This window comes from Tetrao urogallus (genome assembly GCF_951394365.1).
Source record: "Tetrao urogallus genome assembly, chromosome: Z".
Lineage (NCBI taxonomy): Eukaryota > Metazoa > Chordata > Aves > Galliformes > Phasianidae > Tetrao > Tetrao urogallus.
The window spans coordinates 19,121,246-19,135,361 of record NC_136816.1 but is presented as its reverse complement, the minus strand read 5'-3'; the positions used below and the strand labels follow the sequence as shown (position 1 = coordinate 19,135,361).

At 42.7% G+C, this 14,116-nt stretch overlaps 1 protein-coding gene across 1 annotated transcript; it reads right to left on the bottom strand.

The window, feature by feature from the left end:
• Positions 1-3,691: 3,691 nt before the first annotated feature.
• FUT10 (fucosyltransferase 10) lies at positions 3,692-11,929 on the bottom strand (the record flags this gene model as incomplete). The annotated part of the gene is made up of 4 exons (XM_079548955.1): positions 3,692-3,916; positions 4,708-5,543; positions 9,638-9,917; positions 11,849-11,929. The coding sequence occupies 4 exons, from the start codon at positions 11,927-11,929 to the stop codon at positions 3,692-3,694; spliced, it is 1,422 nt and encodes a 473-aa protein (XP_079405081.1).
• Between the last annotated feature and the right edge of the window lie 2,187 nt (positions 11,930-14,116).

Below are 14,116 nucleotides of genomic sequence, written 5' to 3'. Positions count from 1 at the left end.
ACAGCATGGACAACCAAATCCCATGGAGGACAGGAGAGGAGGGACAAGGCCACAGTGGAAGCGAAATGGTGAAATGTAAAAACAGAAACAGAAACAAAATGAAAACAAGATCAACAACAACAAAAAAGACAACACCCAGTGTTTACTTTCTCTGCACAATCAGATGCAATAGATGATGGGAGGCATGAGGAAGCAGATATGTCAGGGTGAGCTGGTAGAGGCTACAAGTAGAGAGGCCAGGGTAGCGCAGCAGAAAGGTGAAAACAAGCCCTGGTTGTGCTCATCCATGTTCCAATTCAGATTTCCCTTGGGAAAGGGAAGAAGTAAGACCATGTCCAAAGACGATCTCCAAGACTTTCTCCATTCGTCCCCAGCCCCCTTGGCCTGTGGCAGGCCTGTTCCAGGGGCACCTCCAAGATAACTACAGCCATCTTCTGAGCAGCCTGGCCCTGAGCTTTTGTTTTTCAGATGCAAAGAACACTGCAGGTGCAAAGGGCACAAACTTCCTTGACTCTTGGGCAAGCTGATGGATGTGGGTGCTTTGGGAATAAATGCAAGCCTAGTAGGAGCCCACATTTTTCATCTCATATCCCACAACAGGGGAAACCATGATAGTTTGTTGCCACTGTGCAGGAGGTTGGTAGATATGCATTTATTAGTCCAGCATCATCTCTAGTTATTGGAAATACAGATGTTTTCGCAACATTTTACTACATTTTTCTTAAAGAAAAAGAAAACCAAAAAAGACAGGCCTGTACCATCCAGGATATACACAAGCCTGCCAAACAAATGGGATTCCTTTTGGTTAGAATTACAAATCCCTCCAGAGAGGGAAGCCTAGCAAATCAGCTAAAAAAAAAAAAAAAGAGACAGACTGAAAGTGATCAGCAGATTCTGCTTATTCTTCTTCAGGGCAGTAGGTGCACACTTCACTAACTTGCAGAAATCACTGTCATAGTATATCCAAATATCCCAGAATGATGATCACTAAAACTTCCTTCCACCCAGCACAGGAGAAAAGGCTCCAAAGGGAGACCAAGAAACTTTAAGACCAAGAAACCAATTTTCGGTTGCTCTGAACTAGCCTGTAGAAGCCAAGAACTCTGTCCTTTAGAAAAGCTGCATCATGAGAGGATCTTGTGAGAGTGAGTGACAATTATCCCATATCACAGTGCACCTTAAGCCAATCACTATGAGAGTTTGCCTTTCTTCTTTGTTGAGTAGTGGATGAAGGGATGTTACCTCTTTTGAAATCTATGCTACTGACCACACTGAATTTCAGAATGTGAGTTGTAAACCAAGAAATTCATTATTTCCTTCCATCCTACTCCACCAACATAAAGTGAGAGATAACAATGCATCACAGACTCTCTGAGTAAATATGCCTCATATCTTTAGATCATATCTATCTAACATGTTACTTGGGAAGCTCAGGGGAAGAAAGATTCCACCAGGGAAACACTTGTTAAAAAAGATTAGAAGTCTTCATTTTTGCAGCTCTTGAGATCTTTAAACAACCTGGCTTAAGATTTTTAGCACCATAGAACATCAAAAAAAGTTAGTCCCTTGGGCTGCAGACATTCTGTGTCATCCACAGAGGAGAAACAGAAATTGATGGTGACAGGCAGGGATTCAGCATTTCCCTTTGAGAATGCTAAAGGACTTATATTCAGTTCTAGATCCTGATTTAGAAAAGCTTTTACATCTAATGTTAACACCAATTATCTGAAGGTCTGCTTTATTTGTAAAGCTTACTATAATTTGTATTGCAGGCCAGTGGAGAGAGAGCTTTAGGTCTATCCAGCAGATTCTGAGTGCCACACTGCTAAAATGCCAAAGGAGAGATTTTGGTGGGATTGTTGCTCATGCAAAAGGAAGTATGAGGTCATACAAACCAAGGTCAATGCTGTATGGTTTGTGACTACAAAACTGCTTTCTTCTGCTAGACTGAAAGATAATTAAGCGTTTACTATTTGGCAAGGATCTTTTTCCAGTTTAAGTAAATTTTGTAGCTGGATTTCCTGGTGTGCACACTATTGACATCTTTCTCAATTATGAAAAAATCTGCCTTTCCAGTGATGTGAAGAACTTCATAACAGTGTCATCATAAAAATTATTCTCCCTCATATGAATGACTTGAGATGTTGCCATTGTGCAGCTCTTGTGGAAATGGACTTCACAGATTGAAAGGAGTGAAAGCTGCAACAGCTTGTACAAAAGTACAAATCTGCAAAGTGATAATCAGTATCACTGAGCTTTTTCCTTGTGCCTCCTATTTTATGATGTTGGTCCATGATGTCAGAGCAGATGTGGGTGGTGTGGCAGTATAGGTTGAACCTTCTCACCAATATCCCCTGTGACAGATGGCAGTGCAGGGGCAGTCTGAGTGAATGCCGTCTGACACGGAAGTGCAGATGAAGTAAAGGTTTGGAATTTAATTCCTCCATGTGGAAAAATGGCACCCATTGACATTCATCAATGCTTGGTGAACACTTGTGGAGACCAAACAGTGAGTGTGAGCACAGTGGGGTGGTGGGAGGTGTGTTTCAGCAGTGGCAACAGTGACACTGGATCACCTCCGCTGGAGCAGATTTTTATGAGCACAGCATGCAGGCTTTTATTCATTGCTGGCAAAAATGCATAGCTAACAGGGATGAGTAACCCCTATTAAAAAAAAAAAAAAAAAAACCACTGAAAAACAGTGTTTTGTAACTGAGAATTTGCTTTATCAAATAGTATTATTGTACTCTTTGTATCTGTTTCCATGGAAATAAATAGGAGGCATTGCTTTTGGAGCAACTTATATTATTCAGGTCTTCTATGAACAGGTAGGAAGTTTGCTTAAGCTTGTTTTCTTGAGCTTTTTGAAGATTTTTCAGCACCATCTGACTCTCAGTTTTATTCCTGACCTTTCAAGCACACAATTCCATGTTTATATATTATACAAAAATTAATCCATCATCAGAAAGGCAAGAAGGCAAGTGAGATTGAGGCCAGCCCTATTTCTGTGGAGTGGAGACATTTGTGTGCTCTGCTTATTTTAGCAGAAGATAGTGGGTAAATCTGAGCCAGCACGTTTTTCATTCAATCTGTCCCTGGACACTAACAGATGGTGCTTTCCTGTGCCAAGTACTAATGCACTTTACGTTGGCATTCAGTGTCAGGACACAAAGCCCGCCAAGTCCCTGCCAAATCTGCTGATGCCAGGGAAATTGATAATAAACAACTAGCCAGGGACACAGTCCCAAATTTTTCCCTACATCCTAAGCAGCACACAAGCTGTAACAATGTCAGCTGTTCTTCAGCTTGTGGATGTCAGTGCAGCAAATGAGGATCCTGGACTAGGGAAGAAAGGAGTCCTGCGGTTATGAATAGGCATGTATCTGAAGACAGGAAGAGATCCATTTGCTTCAAAGGGACTAGCTATGCGATTGACAATGGGCCCTAAGAATCCTGATGAACTTGTGCTATGATGCACAGACATCTGAGCTACTAAAGTACACATACATACATCTACCATCCAGTAGTGTGGTTTTACTGCTTAGCACCTTAGACTGAGCATTGAAAATACTAAAGTCAGTCCTTCATGTCTAATTTCAATCCTACATACAATAAGGCAACTTTCAAAATAAAATAAAATAAAATCCATAGATTTCTCTGAGGAGTTCACTTTGTTTCACAGTTGTTGCATTTATTCTTTGAATACAAGCATCCAAAATTCTTTAGCTGTAAAATTCCTGTTCCTTTCCACCAGCTTCCTCAGCGCCCAGGCTTCCTTCTTGGACTGCTCAAAACTTGCTATCCACATCTCTTGGAGGGAGGCCTGGCTGGGATTTGAAGAGGAGAACCTGAAAGCCTCAGGTTTGGGGCAGTTCAGATGTTTAACCTGAGCACTCCACCTCTGGGGCAGCCATCCCTGGCAATGCAGAGAAATAAAAGGAATGGGTTATTCAAGGACCCTGGCAGACAGAGAAGACTAACTACCATTAGTAAATTATTAAAGCATGTCAGTGACATTCACCCTTCCACCACAGGCCCTAGCCATGCCCCTGCAGATGGCTGAGTGGAAACTCTCCCTGAGGTGCCCAGAATAAGGGCAATTAGGCTGACAAGAGCCAGACTCTCAGATCAAATCTGGTTACAAACAAGCAGCATCAGCTAAGCGAACTTGAAAGACAAGGAGCTCTACTTTTGTCATTATAATCAGTTTTCATCTTAAATACGCACACATTTCATAAGATTTTTTTTGAAAGAGAATTAAAAACAAGCTATAAATTTGATCAGGAGAGCAGACTGGTCTTCATAGTCTGCTTCACTGAAGAGTCACCAAAGTAGGGGAAAGAAATCTCTGCATTTCATCCATTTTATATCTTTCCATATTTGTATTTCATGCTTAAAGAGTGGACATCTGCATAAATTTACACTAGATTAGCTAGGAAAGTCTTGTTAAATGTAATGCTTGCTCGTTCGCACTTCCCATTTCAGTTCACCCAAATAATTTCACATGCCTTCTTCATCTCTCCTCTTCTAGCTGACTAGTTACCATACAGCTCAGATTGTCACCACCACATATTTGGCCTAATGAGTATAGGAGAGCTGTAGGGCACTACAGATGTTCACTGGCTGCATTATTGGGCACTGAAAGTTTTTTTCATCTATTCTGATAACTGCGCTCATTAACAGCTTTAAAAAATGATGAAAACATACCTTTTCTTCTCTTCTGATGTTTTCCCACACTCTGTTACACACCATGCACTCAAATGTGTCAATGTAATTGTCCTGAGTGATATCTTGCACTCCCCATTTGCGTTCCTTCATTGCTGTAAGCAGCCTTGGATTGGAAATGTCTCCTTTCAGTTTCCATTCCAGGTAGGCTTCATACTCCTGGTCATTTTGATCCAGTGTTTTGATATAGTGGGCCAGCTCTCGAGGGTGTGAAAAACTAGATACCAAGATTGCACTCTTGTTGCTGGGAAGCCAGTCTATAATGCTGGGAGAACCAAAGTACACAGGTACCACTCCCAGCATCAGAGGCCGCCAGAGTTTTTCAGTGATATAATCTTCACAGATAGCATTTTCAAAAGCAAGAATGAACTTGTACTGAGCCAGTATTTTATAGAAGTTCCCATCATCCATGGCAGACGGATTTCTGAGATACTGAGGGAGGTCTCTGTTATGCAGACATTCTCCATAAGAGTCTACTTCAATGTGGCACATCAACTCACGTACATAGCTGTCCCGGTCAGAAGGAGCATTGCAGTCAGTCTGCACATACACAAGTGGTGCAAGCCGCTTCCTCAGGCTGTTCTTCATCTGCACTGGGATCATATGTCTCAGGGACGTGAGGACCTCTATGCTCTCAAGGTACTGAGTGGTCAGCGGTAGGTGAGAATGACGGCTGAAAGTTGCAGTGTGGTTAAATAAGGTGATAGCTGGTTCATGGAAAAGTTTGTAGTTGTTTTTTGGTGACTCCTCGTGGAAAAGGGCCCAATCATGATGGCCTTTTCGAGGAAGGGGTAGGCTGTCTATACTGAAATCAGTACCTAGACAAAAGCAAATGGTGTTTAGTCTGGCCTTTATCATGTCACACTGAAGGACAGTACATAGAAACCCAGTTTTCATTTAATATCAGCCCTACAACACTGTGTTTATGAGATTATAAGGCAGCACCACCAAAAGAGTGTTTAATTCAATGACAGAGGAGTGTTATGACAGAGAGAAGTAAATTTGGCAGCAGCAGAATCTAGAGACTAGGGATTGGTAGTTAACATTAGAAGTGATTTATTTTCAGATCATATTAGTTTAAAAGCCTCTCATTTCAAAGCCACGCTAAATTTCATATTTTACTGCACAGAAGGGAGACTAATAATACGCTTAATAATTCTCTGTCTATGTAAATAGGAGAAGCCTTTATCTAAGATGATAGGGAAATGGCCACTACAGGGATGAATTTGGTTCTAGTACCAAAATAACAAAAAAGATGCTAAAACATTGGACACGGTTATGCACAAGGATTGGACGAATAACCTGACACGCTGGAAAGATATTGTATTACACATTTTGGAAGACAATCGACTTGGTTTATCAAAGAGAGAACCAACAGATGATATTTCACAGCTGACTACCAGATACATGAGGGAATAACCTCTGGCAGAAGACTAAATCTGATGTCAGAATTAGAGGAAGAATCAAGCCTAAACTCAAAAAGCAGACCACTACAGCTGCTTGCACCTTAATGGAAGGACAGTGAACCTCCCAAACAACTCAGGGTGAAAGCTTCAAGTCAAACCTAGAAGCATTTTCTCATGAAAATGTTTTCTCATGAAATTTTTTTCTCATGAAAAACATTTTCTCAGACCAGCCTTCACTGGTCTGTGCAAAACTGAATTCAAAATATCAAATCATGAATCTCAACCTTTCTCTCCCTTCAGTTGCGTATCCATACAGCTAGCCTTATTTTAAGTTAAGTGCAAAGCTGATGAATCTCTGCCAAGACAGTTCCTCAAAATCTTAACATTATATCTGGTTTTGACTGAAGTACCAGCACTGGACATACAAAAGTTTTAATCTGTACTGCCAAGCAAGGCAGTGTAAACCAAAACAAAGATAACAGCTGATTTTGAGGACAAAACAAATCCCCTTTCTTCATAGGTGACACTCTACTATCCCTAACACACTCATGAGCTTTTCTTCTCTGCTCTACACTTGATCTCAAACTACTGATGATAATAAATAAATAAATAAAGGAGTTAAAAAAATCTAACCTAAACTTTTCATCTAAAAGCTAATACATAAAGAAGGAAAAAAATGTCCAAGGATCTCTATGACTGTGCAAACCTGCTAAGATGACTCCAAGAGTGACCTTATAAAATCAACAGAAGACCACACTAAAGTAGTGACGATGGATAATGGGTGCCAAGATAAAAACCTCCTATAGTGCAAGACTTTTCAAAGAGCATCAGTTTTTTCTTTGTTTTGGAGTTGGTTTTTTTAAGGCCACCAATTATGTGACTTTGTTTTCCATTGAAGGCTGGTCCCAAGCTCCAGACACTAAATAGGTGAAGTGCTATGCCACATACCAAAGAAAGAGATATTCATTTCCTTTGTTTTTTTTATATGGGTAATGATGAAATAAGGAAGAAAAATTAGAATTAATCAAATTCTCGCAGAATTATTCATACAGCCTATCTGGTCTTGGAAACACATTGTTCTGTGAAGCCCAGAAGAGAAGCATAATGAAATGTACAGTTATTTCTCTTGCAAAGGTGAGGGAGAACGAAAATTCACTGCAAAGGGAGGGAAGAAAAGAATGACACCAGAAAAGGGATGACACTGATAAAAGGATATCGTGTAAAAAACTTAGTAAACAAAAATAAAATTTGCCAAACAGAAACCAAAAGAAAAATGCTTAGTAAATAAAATCACACCAAAATTACTGATTCTAGTATAACATTTAGCCAATCTCACTTCAGAAAGCAGACAAAAAGTTTTTGAGCATTAAAGAGAAGATAACATCATTATGTTACCCACCTTGTGAAAGAAAGGAAATGAACGAGCCTATGAGAGGATAAAGAAAGCACAGCAAGATTGTAATGACAACCAATTTCAACTTCTAAACTAGTAGGAAATCTTAGATTTAGTGATAAAGTGCAGGAAAAAAAAATGAAAGATACTCTCAGGAGGAGTTCTACATCTTTGGAGACATATTTCACTCACAATTCACATCCCAAAGACCCAACTCTCCAGCACAGAAAAGCTGGGCATCTCCTTCTACTGCTGATGCAATTTTTCTCAGGAGGAATAGCATTGGTACAAGCAAAACTCTGTAAGCATGCTATGTTGAAAAAGTAGGGTTTGGAATCCCTCCCCAGAATACAGACAAAACCCAGCAAGCGATTGTCACATCTCAGATTCCAGAAGAGAGGCTTGACAAAGTCATCCTCCACACCCACAGGTTTCCCAGGCCAGGACAGTAAGTAGAGATAAGCTGCAGAAAAGCAGCTGTTACTAGCAGTGCAGTTCTGGTGAGAAACATCTGCACCCCATTTGGCATAATATTCTTTTCATTCTGTCAAACATTCATTTTTTGACAAGTTCACTGACCAAATGTTAGGAGGGAATGAATGAACTTCTTTGGAATGTAAAGCTGTGCCCTAATCTAATCTTAGCATGGGTATGCAGATGTTCAAGGTTTCTTTCACTCAGTAGGCTGTTCAGTTAGAAATTCTGGAATGTCAAAATCTCCCTTTTTTGCAGGCCCACAGCTAACTGCATCTAAGGAATGAGGGGTGGTATGCTTTTCTGCATTGACACAGCATTATTTAACACCTTTGACCCCTTGTCTTTGCAGATTTTGGCACATTGAGAGTGTTTACTGTAGTCTAAAATCGAGTATCACTTCTGAATATGTTGACACTTTTATATGCAGTTCAAAGAGAGCATTACTAGAAAAACTACAAGAAAGGTCTTTAGTCCAGTAAAAATAATCTTTTAAAAATCAGCAAGTAAATTGTGTCCTGTTACAATAAATCATCACCGGCTATAAGTAAACAGTAATTGTTATTTTAATGCTGAAGCAGGCAAACAAAATCGCTGGCAGAGACCAGAAATACCAGACTTCACAACTTCCATGTGATGCAGACCTAGCTTTCCGTGTATTTAATTGGGTCAGCTTCTCATTCCCTTGCTGTTATTCATTTGCTTTCATGCCTGACCACTATATTATCAGCAGACAATGCTGACCTACTTCAAGCTCTGAAAAGATCAGTGATGAGAAGTTTCTGGGTTTACTGTTAACTATTCCACAAAAGGCCCCCCTTTCCCTCTATTTCCCGCTCGCCTGTGTCCTGAACTAGTGAATGAAGATTCAGCACTCTTTTGTTTTGTTTTGTTTCCAGACAAAAGAGCTGAATCTACCAATCACAGAAAATTATTTGTCGTTAGTTTTCCACTTATAATAATAACCCTAAGGTTATTATATGTCTCTGCAATGCTATGAGGAAAAATAACAAAATAAAGACTACTTTTAAATGATGCCTCTTCTGTGTTTTGTTGTTTCAGTGCAAGTAGTGGGAAGTTTCTGAGGCAGCAGAGCCAGAAGAGCTCAGCAGGCTGCCCTAGCTGCCATTCCCTGTGTGGAATCAATACCTTTCTTTCAGTACTTTCCTTTTACAGTCTGCTGGCAATCTCTTGGCACATGAGGCAAGGCAGTTGCACAGTTACCAGCGAGAGCATTATCTTAAGACAAAAGACTTGCACAAGTGCAACAAAGGCCTTGCAGAACTTCTGCTGGAGGTGATAAGCTAGAAGACCGGGAAAAAACAGCCTGATCTCAGACTCCTTTCATTACTTGGCAACTACAGGAAATGATCTTTTCTGCCATAAGCAAGGAACACATGTGACTGGAAAGTAGCACGAGACAAGGGAACATCCCTTGGTCATCCTGTGGATCATCACTTTCATAAGTACTTTTGCAAAGGTCTCTGGCCCTCTGATAATGGATTCAGCACCAGGCAAAATTCAACAAAGTGAGCTGTGTAAACTTTCTCTCCTCAATGATTTCCACCTAGAATATTTAATGTGTAAGAGAAAATGACAGGAGGGAAAGTTTCTCCCTTAGAAAGAAACAGCTCCTTACCATAGAACAAAAAAGCTCTCGTCAGCTGACTGTGCTGGTAGGTCTTGTTAACAGTAAAGAAACAAACATCCTCACCACACTGCCCCAGTCTCCCTGTCTCTCCAGTCAGAGGAGACCACCAGAGCAGGATGGGGTAGTGATCTGTATCAGGCTCCATCCTGAAGTTGCTGTAAAGTTCCTTCTTCTTAAGCTGGGAAGCATGTCTCTCATCAGGCTTCAGGGGGCCACTGTGTAAGACTGCTGCTGCCTTACTCTCTGAATTGCCCAGTTCAGTGATAACCTTCAGGGGAAAAAAACAAACATATCACAGTGCATTACTGCTGTTAGCCAGAACATTCGCCTGACACATTCGAGTTTAAGTATCAAGTAGTGAGTAAGCCTCTGTAAAATTTCTATCAGCTGAAGAAGTGAATGCACTTCACTGAAGCACTGTCCAGGTGATTTACTTCAGAACAGAGAGAGCTTCAATTTGAATAGGTAAGGAAGGGGAAGTAAATAAATTTCTGTACTGAGATATGGCCATGTCACACACGATTGAACAACATGAATTCTGCTTTTTTTCTCAAAATAAGCCATACAGTATCTAAGTTTCTTCTAGAAATCATCTGTAAAATTAGGTCTTCATGTGCCCATGCTTCTTTATTTTTAAACCAGTGACTGAATATATCAGATGCAGATAAGTCTTAAAGAAAACTTAACTACAGTTTCATGGCCAGGAAGAAGAAAAAAAATCTGTATGCAGAGATGTAAAAGACTTTCCAGTAAACCATCATTCAAAATCAAAAAACCTATCAAAGATCAAAACCTATCAAGATCAAAAAACCTATGAGGAGCTTTAAAAACAGTCCACTCACAGGAGAAGCCTCCAACAGTGTCTGCCATCAGCCATGGGAGAGAAGTATCAGGCTTCAGCAGTTCTGGTATTTGTGAAAACACCACTCTTTTCTACAGGTAGTACCCACGGAACAAGTGTCCTGAGGTGATCCCACAGGGTACACAGAAGCTGCTGTTAGTCTCTGCAAGGCAGTGACCTTCCTGCTACCATATGGATGGCTTTTTGCACGTGCATCTTCACGGGCAGTGCTTAATGCCACCCCAGGAACAGCTGCAAGAATGATGGAACTCAGACCCACCAGACAGCTTTGGCTCACAGCACTTCCACTTTTTGGATGGCTCTGAAGGAGGATATTGGGAGGAAGGAGAGTATTATTTATATTAAGTTGTTTGAAAACATTTATCTTCCCCGATAGTGTTACTGCATGCATTCATTTTACTGTTTGCTGTCATTCACTCTTACTGTCTAGTAAAATACACTGATTGTAACTGGACTAAATAGACTCTGTGCAACACAGGATGCTGAGACAACACACACAGTCAACTGTGCACAGTGCAGCTGCACAGAGAACACAGAAAACACTCCCACATTGGCAAGTAGACAGGATGCTGGCTGGGGATAAGGCTTATTTGTCTAGGAATTTGGTAAGATGTAAGTGCGGTAATACAACTCAAATAATCCTGTAAGTACGTACACATCACCGCTTTATGTGCACTTCCATGTTAGACGCCATTGTGTCAGAATGCCCCTCTGCTGCCATCTGTTGCACGGCAGCAAAATGTAATGGGATATTGGTGGGAACATTCAGTCCCTGCTGCTGTACCACTAACATATGCCACTGACATCATGGGACAACATCATAAAATAGGAGGCATTTGCAAGAGCAGCCCTTGCAATATGCCTCCTCATTCATTTTTTTATTGACCATCTACTGAATTCCCAGTGTTAAGAATGGCCAGTGCTAAGTCAGGCCTGCTGGCCTGCTTACTGATTGCTCAGATCACTGGTTACAGAGCTCACAAAATCCTGGTCAGCCTGCCATATCAGCCTGAGATAGGTCCAGCTATATCCCTCTGTCTCACCAGTTAAACACACTGCTTGAGAAGACTGAGAAGGCAGTGCTGGACAGAGGCAATGCACCATGGTGATGCGTGGTACAACACTTCTGAGGAACTCCAAGAGCCAAAGAGTTCCCTACGTAATGTCAATTCTAGGGCCAGCTGGCATCACCAGGTCAATCCTGCTGATAGAGTGTCTTCAAACATTCCTCTCTCACAACACTTTTGTTGCTTTTAATGATCCCTCACATCTTCCAGAACTGTGTCACATTTTGAATATGCCCACATATATACTCCCCCCTGCCCTTGCCCCTATACCTGGAGCATCACCACAAGGAAAAAGAAAGCTGCAAAACAGATGCAAGATGCCCACAGCCTCTTCCTCCTCATCCTGACCATGTTGCACTGTCGGGCCCACAGGATGCCAAGGGCAGTCAGAGTGAGGTGTTAGCAGGACCAGTGTGTCTGAAGCCTTCAGCCTTTGCTGCACTGCTGTCCCATGCCATCTTTATTCTGCTTCACAGGAGCTACTGGTGAAAAAGAGTACAGCATCAATCATGAGTGCTCCTTGAGTTTGGTGACCAACCTACTGTCTACCTGCAGCTTTCTGCAGGAATCGAAACACTGTTCTGAGCCTGGTTAACCCTTAGTTAAATCAGAAAACAGTCTGCACAAACAGCACTCACACACTGCACTCTGCCTCTGCTCAGACTGGACTTGGCCTCCTCTCAGAGCAGCCTCACATGTTCCCTCACCACGCAGGCAGCACAGAGAGCCGCTGTTGGTTCTACCCTATGTGAACATGCTTTACTGAGCTTCAGGTGGCAAACTGTGCTGTTTTTCAACAGGCGAGCCACATAAGATCTCCCACCCCTTGACAAGCCCTAGGAAATTCTGCTGGAGGAGGCATACAGCTTCTGGCTTTGCGACTCACTATAACATTCTTCTGGATCTTCTGTGCCCCAGCATATCACACCAAGTGCACAGAGAAAATAACTACACAGCATATAAACTATCTCCAAATCCAGACACGTCAATGTGTAACAAATTCCCCTTCCCCTGCAATCTACATTTGTGCTAGGTTGCCTGTCCTCAAATGACTCTTCCCCTTCAGTGACACTCTTTATTCATTTTTCACAGATCATTTCGCCATATGTTGGATGTTACTGAGTGAAATTCCTTGCTCCTGACAACTGGAAGAAGTACAAATTCCAATTACAGATTAAAACAAAACAAAACAAAACATAAAAAACCCCACAGGAGAAAGTCAAGACTTTTCTCTCAAGGTATAGGATTCTATTTCGAAATTTGGATATTCTGAATACTCAAAAAGCAGAACAACAATCTATTTTAAAAAAGTAAACTGTTATACTTCTCTTTCAGTGATGTGCATTCTGGAATTTAGCCCTGGCATTTCTTCTGAAGAAGACATATGTGACTGCGTTCCCTCCACATGTGTGTGCCTACCAGCTTCCCCTGCATGCCAACCCCACTGTCAAAACTCCAGAATAGAGATAGGTCCCACAGATCCTCACCACCTCCCACCCCTGTGAGGCTGGCATGTAGAAACAGAAGCTGGTCCTGATTCTGCTTCCACTGTAACAAGAGTTTGTCTCTTCCCATCAACCTACAGAGGAGCGTTTTCTGTAAAGCCTCACATGAAGCCATGCTGGGGAACTTCAGCTCTGCATGGGACAGCTGCTTTCAAAGGTTCTGTGAGGGCACTACAGAGCACCACTGCCAGGTCAGTGCTTTTGAAATCAGGTGGGATTTTCTGGGCCCTGTTCTTTCAGTGCTTCCTGTGCTACTGTCTAATTGAGGCAAAAGGAGGGAGGGGAAGGAGCTGCACTCCAGCCGCAGTGGTGGTGGTGAAGATCTGCTCGGCCACGCACCTGGAGCACTCCAGCGTCAATAGCAGCGTTCGCCTCCCCCTCCGCACTGGAACAGGGCTCTGACGATTTACCGAGAGCCCACGTCTCCCCGCACCCAGTTACAAATGTAGGGATCTTCTTGATTCTAGGAAGGGGAAATACTGATAGCTCAGATTAAGGCAAAGGGGGCTTGGTTCTTGTACCTGCTCCCGCCCTGCCCCGGCCGCAGCGGCACAGACCTTGCAGAACTCCCGCACCTCGAACCATCCCGATGGACTTCAGGGCAGCGCTGGAAACCTCGTCACACCTCCCGACGTCCTGTGCAGAGGGGCAGCCCCCGGCACGCCCTCCCAAACTTTCCACCGCACCCTCTCAACCTTCCCACCGCGCCTCCTGCCGCCCCTCCTGACAGCCCCTGGGCTCGACACCGCAGCGCTCCCTCCCCTCCCGTTCCGTCCCGTCGCGTCCCGCATCACCCGCGTCGCGTCCCGCTGCAGCCCCGGCCTCCTCGCGCCCTCGGCTCCAGCATCCTCCGCCCGGACGGCCCACAGCTGTACTCACCCGCCTGGTACCCCCGTCGCTGTGCTGTTGGGTTGGGGGCTGTTTTGTTGCGGATCTTTGCTGGAGTTTGCTTTGGTTTGCGAGCTTGTTTCTTTTTTAAAAAAATTTACTTTCAGTTTGAGGCTCTGCTCGGGGCGCGCTGGGAAGCGGAGGC